This window comes from Chinchilla lanigera, unplaced genomic scaffold (genome assembly GCF_000276665.1).
Source record: "Chinchilla lanigera isolate Chin_1 unplaced genomic scaffold, ChiLan1.0 scaffold00019, whole genome shotgun sequence".
In the NCBI taxonomy this organism is placed as follows: Eukaryota; Metazoa; Chordata; class Mammalia; order Rodentia; family Chinchillidae; genus Chinchilla; species Chinchilla lanigera.
This window is the reverse complement of record NW_004955420.1, coordinates 2,789,710-2,800,774: the sequence shown is the minus strand read 5'-3', so window position 1 is coordinate 2,800,774 and position 11,065 is coordinate 2,789,710. Positions and strand designations below refer to the sequence as shown.

At 32.1% G+C, this 11,065-nt stretch overlaps 1 protein-coding gene across 5 annotated transcripts in view; it reads right to left on the bottom strand.

Moving 5' to 3' along the window:
• The window catches only part of Ect2 (epithelial cell transforming 2), a 58,302-nt gene that overhangs the window by 27,069 nt on the left and 20,168 nt on the right, over positions 1-11,065 (bottom strand). For all 5 annotated transcript variants that reach the window (XM_005383013.2, XM_013513629.1, XM_005383014.2 and 2 more), the window contains 4 exons: positions 8,949-9,068; positions 3,797-3,865; positions 2,330-2,440; positions 1,450-1,546 (listed from right to left, as the gene is read on the bottom strand). In XM_005383013.2, the coding sequence (XP_005383070.1) occupies positions 1,450-1,546; positions 2,330-2,440; positions 3,797-3,865; positions 8,949-9,068 (397 nt within the window). The remainder of the gene's footprint in view (positions 1-1,449; positions 1,547-2,329; positions 2,441-3,796; positions 3,866-8,948; positions 9,069-11,065) is intronic.

Here is an 11,065-nt window from a genome sequence, read left to right as displayed (position 1 = left end):
TATATATATACATTTTTTTTTTAAATCAACCTGACATTGAAAAGACAATATACTAAGAATTAGGTGAGTCTATGAATTTTTTCGTAGACTGAGTTTTATATGCTGTCATCGAAAAACAAGTCTCTTTTTACTTCAAAGTGAAAATACACATTCCAAGATGTCTTATGTTTAAAATAGATATAAAAGGCATTAAAATAAATAAATAAAAACTGGGCTTGGAATACAGCTCAGTAGGAGAGGATCCCTGGATTCAACCCCCAGTACTGCATTAAAGAAAAGTATGGGCAAATCATTCTATAAGCTGGTAATTCTCAATTATATCAGCTAAGCAAGGAAAACAAAAACTACCAGATTTTTCGTTAGTACTTGTCACAGTTGATTCATTGTGCAAGCTTGAGAAGTTTAGAAGCTTAACTAAGTAATTCAGCAGGTGGCTAGGGTCCTCACTTTGTAAACACCCTGAGCCTGTGCAAGAGAAAGACAAGAAGATGGGGGGAGCACTACACCTGCCTTAGGGTGGGTAGCCTGCATACAATATGAGGAAAAGAGGCTTACTCCCCTCTTGTTTTTGCTCTTGTTGCTTTTGCTGTTGTCAGGTACTTTGAACTGTTGCCCCTCACCATGCCACCCTGCCTTGGAACCAGCTGATTGCAGACTGAAACCTCCACAAACTGTGAGCTAAATAAACTTTCCTTCCTTAACTTTGGGTGTCAGGTATGTCTTAGCAATGAGAAAAAAGTAACTAAGACAGTACTATAGTTCATACCACAAAAACAGGCACATAATTAACCTCATTAACTGCTACATGTATTATTATAAACTTAGGGATCAAAATCTTTCATTACAGATTTTTTTCTTTATAATTTAGTTTTCATACTTTAATTTGTAGAAATGTAATGAAACCTGACACAATCCTAAAAATATTCACTACTTTAGTCAACTAAATGTAAAGGAATATTCCTATGCATTATTTTAACTAAAGGGAAAATTTAATCATAAAAATTCCCGTAAAATTCACTTCTACTGATATTTTAAATTTAAATTCTAAAATGAACAGATTTCAAGAGTATACTGAACAACATAAAGAAAAAAATTAAAATATTAGGCCATGCTCACAAAACCCAGCTAAAATTCAAGAAAAGACTAAAAATATTTGGGACATATGGATTATCCCACTCCTTGTTGGTGAATTTTTTAAGTGGAAAGAGAAACAGTATGATACTAGTCCATATAACTGATAGCAAAATAAAGGATTTCAGAACAGCTTAAATTTTTGTAGCATCAGTGACTATTTTTCAAGATTATCCATAAAGATATTTCCTATGTAACAGATAAAGATTTTAATGTTGAAATCTAAAAATATCTGCAAATAAGAAAAAATTTTCAATTTTTTTAGATGAACTTCCATGACAGTATATGCAGTAATCTGAATACCAATGAGACAAGTACCATTTAAAAGTAATGCAACACTGGGTAGCCTCTGTACTGGTCGGATGAGAAGTTCAACAAGGCTTTGTCGTCCACATTCTGGTTTAGCTTGGTTTATCTGAAAGGAATTAACTTATTCAATATTTTAAAAGAACTTTTCTGCAAATATTAAATAACCTACCTTTATCATATTACATCTCATCTTCAGTGTCCCTGAAAAGAACTAATGGAGAAAGAATGGAATGGCTATTGCTCTCTGGCAGGTTACTGTGGTTAACAACCTCCCCAAACCTGAAATTAACTCTTGGACAGCTGAGCTGACATCATACACAGAAAAGTGAGCTCCTCTATATACCCCTACATATGCATTCATAAGTTTTTGTTACATCTACATCATTTACAAGAAAAAGAGTTTTAAAATATTAATTATGTTGATAGCACTAGATGAACAAATAAGGAATTGGTGAGAAAAAAATCATTAAAGGTGAAACAAATGTCTCTGGGAAATTATTGTTTTGAAAGCTGTGTATAATTTTTTTTTCCATATAACTATATACACCCAAGCATGGCAGCACACCCCTGTAATCCCAGCACTCAGAAGGCTGAAGCACAAGATTCCAAAGTGGGGGCCAGCCTAGACTACGCACCAAGGGCCTGTTTCACAAATTAAATAAAACAACTATATACAACACTCTCACCTGCTCAATTGCCTCTGGGCCTCCACTACCTAATATGTCAAACCTTCTGAAGCCAAAGCATCATTATTACCCATAGGTACAACTAAAGGTAAAAGATAACACTAAGACATTTTTCTATTGGGATAGTTTTACTAATGTTATAATTTACTTAAGGAATTCCTTCAGAAATGATTCAATTTTTATTTGAAAGAAATGTATATTACCTTAAGAAAAGCATGAAATCTGGGTTTCTGTTTTTCACATTTAATAATTGTTTCCTTGCTCATTTCAAAGAAGTTTACAAAGGGAGGGTATGTTTTTACCAAATCTTTTGACTAGGTATAAAAGAAAAGAGAAAGAATCATTAATTTGTTATGCATGTCACTCTTAGATAATGAACTCAAAAGTCAAAAACAAAAAAAAAAATCATTTGACATATTAACTTCAAAAACTGCTTCTTCACAAGCTAAATACAGAAATTTAAATCATAAACTTCTCAGTAGCAGTGAATTAATTGGTAAAGAAAGTGCATCAACTGGCATATAGCCTAACACTTAAAAGGCAAGTAAAGACCCAGAAAGAAAAGTAAATTAAAGCATGTTTCACTGATACAAACATGAAAAAAAATTTTAAAACTTCTATTAATTCACAATATCTAAATTTGAGTTGGTCAAGCTAGAACCTAAAAGCATGCTATTATTTACTAAAGAGAATAAGCCACCATTAAAAGACCCATTTGTTAACCAAAAAACAGAAAAAGAAAAGCTACTTTGGCTGAGAAGATATAATATCAAAAAGATTTGTGGCAATAATTTATATATTTGGATTCTCAACCAACAGCCCCTGCTCCAAAAAAACATCTAAAAGCCTGTACAGTAAGGAAGGTGAGCAAGAGGCCTCAGAAAACAAAAGTACAGGTAGTGGTACTCAAGGCACTGAAATTTATAATGATATTCCAAGGCATTCAAAAGAAATGCATAGAAAACTACTGTTCACAGTACCCCATTCAAAATGCACATACTTTATAAATTTGAACTATGTGGTTCTTATACTATTAAAGAAGAAACAATTCAACCAGACATGGTGGCACATGCCTGTAATCCCAGCACTTGGGAGGTGAAGGCAGTGAGTTTAAGGCAAGCCTGAACTACACAGCAAAACCCCACCTCAAAAAAAAACACAAAAAACAAAACAAAATAAGCAATTCATTAGAAAACTTTAAACAGAAAACAATGACAGGCAAAAGTCGTATCAGTTAAGAAAAGAGAAAAAAAGCCCTCAAAGTTTAAAAAAAGTCATGGAACTATGACAATTTATGCAGGGCAAATAATTTGATACACAGGAAAAGTATTTTAGCACAGCTCAACAATTAATATTCTTCTAAGGATGATCTTGTGTTGTATACAGAAAGCACATTTCACAAGTCAGGAACAATTTCAATACAGTTTATAAACACAAACATGTCAAAGTTTTAAAACCTCTCACATTTGGGGGCTGGGGATTTAGCTCAGCGGCAAAAGCGCCTGCCTGGCAAGCGCAAGGTCATGAGTTCGGTTCCCGGTACCGGAGAAAAAACAAAAAACAAAACAAAAAAAACCAATAAAACCTCTCACATTTAAACAAGTAAATTTCTTTCCTTCTAGTCTTTGACTTATTTTAATCTGAAAACTTTAAAAAAATAAAGTACTTACATATTTAAGAAAGATGTCACCAATGCTTTTGCTCTCATCCCAATTAACAATAAGGTCTTCAAGATCATCCTGAAAACACAAATTGAAACTTTGAAAATTAAATGACAATTCCTTGAACATTTTTATTTCCAGGATATTCACTGAAAAGAAGCACTTTAAAAGTGTCTTAACTGGATGTACAAAGTAATGAATACCCCATTCTTTCCCAACAACGAATTTTTTTGTCTACAGAATAATCCCTTAAAAACTAACTAAGAAAATACAAAGAGTATTCAAGTCTATAAGACTAAGCCTAACTTCCAAATATGAAATTTCAGTATCTTTTCTTCTTAATTATAAACCTAATTCATGTTATAATTTAAGGCTTTTGAATCAAATAATTTCTGTCTCAAGTATTCAACTCTGAAGAGTAGAAGCAGTTAGAAACAATCCATAAACAAATAGTATGGCTGTGTTCTAAAAATCTGACTACCTAAACAAGATTGGGCTGGATTTGTTCCATGAACCACAGTTTGCTAATCCTTGGTCTACAAAATTCCTCAGTCATTTAAAATATTACATATTTGTAAAGATTTAGAAGACATTTACAAACTTTATGACAAAACACAAATCAGATGATAAAATGAGATGCCAAGAAATGATGTGTCCTAAATTGAAATTCTAAGTGATTAGTGATTTTTAAAGTAGAAATCAATCAATAAGCTCATATCAGAGGTTTTCAAAGTGTCACCTGAAGGACTCTGGCAAACACTTTCAATGGAATCCACAAGATTAAAAATATCTTCAGTACAATGCTAAGGTATTATTTTACTTTTTCACTCTCGCTCTAAGTACATAGTTTTCTAGCAGCTACATGATTTGTGATATTGTAGCAAACTAATTGTAGAAGCAGATATGGCAGTCAGTCTTCCATTAAACCAGAAAGTAAAAAAAATTACAATATAAAATAACATCACTCTTCTTGTTAATTATTTCTGTTTTGGAAAGTAGTTATTTTTTCATTAAGAATATGTTATTTATGTTACCATTCAATGAATTATTATTTTACACTAATATTACATTTTTAAATGAGGTATCCATCTGACATTAAAAAGATGAATTTAATTACACCCTTACTTCAAACAAAAGAACTTTTAGAAGAAAATATAGGAGGATACATTTAAAATCTAGGGTTAAGCACAATTTATTAGCTATGACACCAAAAGCACAGTCCATGAGCGAAAAAAAAAAAAAAATAGATAAACTGCATTTCATCAAAATTAAACATCTTTGTATTTTAAAACGACACATATTCAAAATTTATCAAGAATGCTTACAACTCAATAACGTGACAACTTAATCAAAGAATAGGCAAAAAATCTATCCAGACATTTCACCAAAGGTGATATACAAATTGTTAGCAAGCATATGAAATGATGTTCATTAAACATTAGAGAAGTGCCAATTAAAACTACAAGAGATTCCACTTCACACTAGAGTGGTTGTAACTTAGTAAAGAAAATATAAAGGCAATAAGAAGTATTTATGAGAATGTGTAAAAATTAGAAGCCTCCTATAGTACTTAGTGGGAATGAAAAATTCTGGCAATCTCTTAAATGTTTAAAATATAAAATTACCATCCAACCCAGTAACCCAAATGTTCATCATCTGGAAAATGGATAAAGAAATTTGGTATAATGAATACAAAGAAACATTATTTTGTCATAAAAGGGAACAAATGACTAATACGCTACAATCCTTTATGAAGCTCCAAAACACATTAAGAAGAAGACAGACCTAAGAGACAGTATGCTATACAAATGCACCTAGATGAAATGTCCAGAAAAAGAAATTCATAGAAAGCATTAATGATTGCACAAGGCTTGGAATTTATAAATGAGATTAAAGAATCTTATTGGGGATGCAGAGTGCCAATGTTCTAAAACGGACTTATAATGATGGTTGTATTACATGATAAAGTACAATAACTGAACTGTATTATTTTTAAACAGGTGAATTTAACACATAAATTGTACATCAATGAAACTGTTAAAAAACTGATACATCTTTAAAAATTTTCAAATTTTGCTTTAATTTTGAGTGCAGTTAATACCAATAGACAGGGGCTGGGGATTTAGCTCAGTGGCACAGCGCCTGCCTGGCAAGTGCAAGGTCGTGAGTTCGATTCCCGGTACTGGAAAAAACAAAACAAAACAAAAAAAAACCAATAGACAAAACCCACATAGCTCTGGGGATATAGCTCAGTGGAAGAGCACTTGCCTAGCATGCACAAGCCCCTGGCTCAATACTGGCTCAATCAATTTGGTGCTACAAAATAAAAATACATAAATAAAACACAAGCACAAAGACTCATTTTGTAAAGGGGGAGGTGGTGGCTGGGACCAAGTAATTTCAGAACCAGTATCCTATACTAACAGATCCAGAATAGTCTGAAAAAGACAAAGAACTACTTTCGCAGCATAAAAGTGAATTCAAAGTAAGAATTCCTTAACTCAAGTCCAAGAACTAAAAACCCTTAACTATTCAAAACTGCACTTGGAAAAGAAAAAAAAAAAAGACAATTATAAAGAAATCTAACCTGTGGGCAACACAATACAGTGGATTCCAGTGTTGACTACTGAGATTTGAATATTGGCTGTAGGGTTTATTAGTCTTTGGCCCTTGGACAAAGCTTAACACTTGTAAAATATTAAGAAGAATCCTTAACAGATAGGACTGCTAAATAAGCTATCATTAATGATATTTTCCCCACTTATATATTTAATATAAATTAGGTAAGATATTTGGCAAACTGTCATCTAAAACAGAAAAACTATCTTTTAAAAGCATGAGAGACAACATTAGTTAGAACTTCTTTTATTTTCTACCCTGCCCAGGCTAGCTATGAACTCTTCATCATCTTGTCTCAGTCTCTCAATTACTGGGAAACAGGGATACTCCAGAGCATTCAGCCTTAGATTACACTATTAGACAACAAGGGTCCAAATCCTAGAAGAATACTTTGGAAAATTATTTAATCTCTATGCAAAATATTTTCATACATACAAAATGTGACCAACAATACTATCAGCAAGAGCTCAATAGTTATGGTAGCATTCAATAGACGGCTAGCTATATTGAAAAGAAAAAACCTATACATGAAAAAGATGGACAAATTTCAGGCATGTTTGGGTGACGAGATTATGAGTATTCTTTCATTCCCTTTTTTTCTCCTGACTTTATAAATACCTAACAGCACAGACTACTTTCATAACAGAAAAGAACACAGGCTTCAAAATTTTTAAATGTGAGGCAAACCTGAAATCAGCTAAAAAATAATTGGTAATTCAACTTTTCAGAAGCAACTTAAAAATTACATTACATATGAGAAAACTAGAGAGTCATGACCATTTTTATAAGCTCCACTGAATCAGAGAAAATGATTTTTGGAATTAAGATTAAGATCCTGTACACAAAAAAGTATTATACACTCTAACTGACTGATACAAATTCAAACTGATCCACAAATTAGTGGCAGAACACCAACAGAAAAATCAACTTTTCTCTCTTGTTTTTTTGTGTTCCTCAGTGATTCTTATGAAACAAAGATATTCCAAAAAATACTTCCTTTTTCAAATATTCAGTATCATACATGGAAATAAACTAGCCCAAACTCTGGTATTTTAAGTAAACAAAGTTCCTCCAGCCTGCTATGGTAGCACATGCCTATAATTGCCACTTCTCAAAAGGCTGAGACAGGAGGATTGCCAAGTTCAAGGCCATCCTGGGTAACTCGCCAAGCCCCTATCTTATAGTAAAATTTAAAGTAGATTAGACCTATATAGCTCAGTGGTAGAGTGCTTGCCCAGCATGTGCAAAGCCCTGCGTTCAGTGGTCCTATCACAATCACTTAAAAAAAGATTGCTCCTGAGTTCAACTTAGCTCTAGAAATGAGCTGAAATATGATTGAGATTTTGATAAAATACAAATATATGCATTTGATAAATTATATTATCACTACTTTATAGATATTTTATCCTTTTGCTCACAATGTACATCAAAAGAAATTAATGTTTTTCTTCCAAAACATCCTATAATTCAGATTGATTCTTTAATTACAATGTAGAATAAACATTAATTTGGAATGTTTCAAGGAAGAAACTGATAAATTTTGTCATTCACTTCTACCAAAAAGGAAAAATAAAAATAACAACATTTAGTAAGTAGTTTAAGAGTTTGATATGTGCCTGTAATTCCCACTACTAAAAAAGCTAAAGCAAAAGGATCACTAAGGAGTTTGAGACCAGCCTAAGTGTGTTATTCAGCTTTCCTGTCGCTGAGACTCAATACCTGAGAGCCACAAGTCAGAAGATAAGCGGTTCAACATGGCTCACATTTGGGGGACTCACTTGGCTCCAAAGCCCAAAGGACATGGTGGAAAGGCATGGTTGAGAAAGATACTTAACTTACGGCAGTCAGAAAAAGAATTAGAAAGGAGGAGCCAGGAGAGAAACCCTCTAAAGGCATGGCCCCAGTCACACACTCCTTCCAATCAGACCCCACTCCTAACAGCACATTTACCTATAAACTCATCAAAGGACTCATCCACTAATGAATTATAGCACCCCTGTTATCCAATCACCTACCAAAAATCCTACCTCTGAACACATGAGATGTTGGGGGGATGATCTAGATCTAAATCACAACACTAAGACAACACTGCAAAAATAACAAAAGCTCATCTTGCCCAAAACTCAAAGACTCTTCATCACAGGAATATAATTTAAAAAAGGATAGCACTGTCTTATATAGTTTTGGACATATAGAGAAATAAGTGATCTCCAGGTCCATTACAGAGTTATATATCCTAACTGATATAAACAAACATATATAACCCAAGAGCAACTACAATAGGAAAGTAAAACATATAGTAAGAACCACATGTCTCTATAGAAAAGAATTCACAAAACCTTAACTTCTCTTTTAAATATTAATAGAAATCAAAAAATGAGGAAACAAATATTAAAGTAATAGAACAATGGGACAAGTGATTCAAAGAAACAGAGTAAGAAGTTTTAAGTACAAAACATACTTATTTAATAAGAAATACCTGAAAGATTATAACTATGCACCATCAAAAAAATTATTATTAACCTACTACATGCAAGTTTACCTTTATCTTAGTATGCACATCAAAGATATCTGGAATGCTACCAAAAATAGTCTTAATCTCTTCTGGTGCAAGGATAGGGCCACCACGTTGTCCTTCCTCTTCCAATGGTACCTGAAATAACTAAATAGAAGAAGAGTAATTTAGGTAGACTGTTAAAAACGAAGACAAAAAAGAGGCTAAAATACAGACAATGAGATGAGAGATGAAATGTCAATGAATAGAAAAATAGAAAACACTCTCCCTACATTTGAGATATATTTTTCTCCTAATATTTTCAATTCATTTACTTACATATGTGTATATAGGAGCATAATTAAACAAACATACAGAAGTATATACGTATAAAAACAGATTCATGAAATATTATCTCATGTTAGAAGCTAAAAAAAGTTCATTTGTTTTAGAAAAAAAATCATTAAAATTGTTACAAGAATAATTTCTTCTTCTTTACTGAAGTTACACAGAAGAAAGCAATAAGTGGTTATTTCCAAACATATATTCAACAGAAGTACTAAATGCTTTAGAAATCATAGTATAGAAACTTCACTTAGGAGAAACAGTAGATGTGATACTCCAGGACCTGTCTATACATATATGTTATTGCTTATATCTATCTAAAAAACAAAACCAAGACAAACAAAAAAAACAGGAAAAAAACTTGAACTAATACAAGGGCAGTGTGTGTGTGTATGTGTGTATGTGTGTGTGTGTGTGTCTATATATAATATATATATATTATATATATTTCTACATATCAGGAATTATACAAGTTGAAAATAAAATTTTAAAGGCAGTATCATTTGTAACAAAAAGAAAACAAGTACAATGAAACATGTACATATGCTGAAAACCATAGAAAGCAGATGAAAGAAATCAGAGTTAAATAAAGACACACAGTCATGGACTAAAAGACTCAACACAATAACACTGTCGATTCTCCTACAAATTGATCTATACATTTCAACACAGTATCAATCAAAGTTCTAGAATTTTTTGTAGATACAAAAAATTTAAATTCTGATTCTAAATATTATACGGAAAGGCAAAGTAATTTCTTAGCTACAAAGTCACAATATTCAAGTTTGTATAGTATTGGTAAAGGGAAAAACATATATATATATATATATATCAATACAACAGAATTAAAGTACAGAAAAAAAAAAAGCTATGCAAATATGGCCAAGTAATGCTTTGCAAAAGGAATCCAGTGTACTTTTTTTTTTTGTTTTGTTTTTCTCCGGTACCGGGAACTGAACTCACGACCTTGCTCCAGTGTACTTTAAACATATGCAATCATGTATCTCAAAAAAATTAATATCTAAAATATATAAAGAATTCTCAAAACTCAGGAAGGAAATAATCCAAATTTAAAATGTGCAATGATCTTAAATAGGTATTTCGATAGGAAACCAACAGATGTCAAATGAGGACAGAGATGTTCATTACTCATGAAAAAGAAAAGAAATGCCACCATGTGATACCATTATAATGACCAGTAGAATAACTAAAGTAAGTATTACTGAAACTTTCAAGCACTGGTGAGGATGTGAGCAATTAGAACTTTTATACATTGCTGACAGAAATGCAAAATTGTATGTACCTTTGAAAAAACATTTGGCAGTTTTCTACAAAGTCAAACAATACCAGTTCTCGTGGTATTTATCCAAGAGAAAAAAATTTATTTTCACATAAACCTGTACATAAATGTTGATAATAGCTTTATCCATAACCACCAAATACAAGAAACAACTCAGATGTCCTTTAATGAGTCAGGAAATAAGCTATGGTATATCCATATGATGGAATACTATACTATTCAAAAATAAAAAAGATCATATTCTCAACACACACAGATGATTCAAGGGCTAAAGGACCAGTCTCAATAGATTATATATGACATGATTACATTCATATGACATTCTCAAAAAAGACAAATATTATGGTGAAATAGTAAAAGAGAAAAAGATAAATCAGTTTTTACCAGTGGATGGGTGAGAAAAGGGCAGGACTTATAAAGAAAGAGCACCAAGCAGCTTTTCAGGTATAGAAAAGTTCTGTATTTTGATTATGGCTACATAAATTTGCACATGTGTCAGACTTGATAATTCCCCATTTTA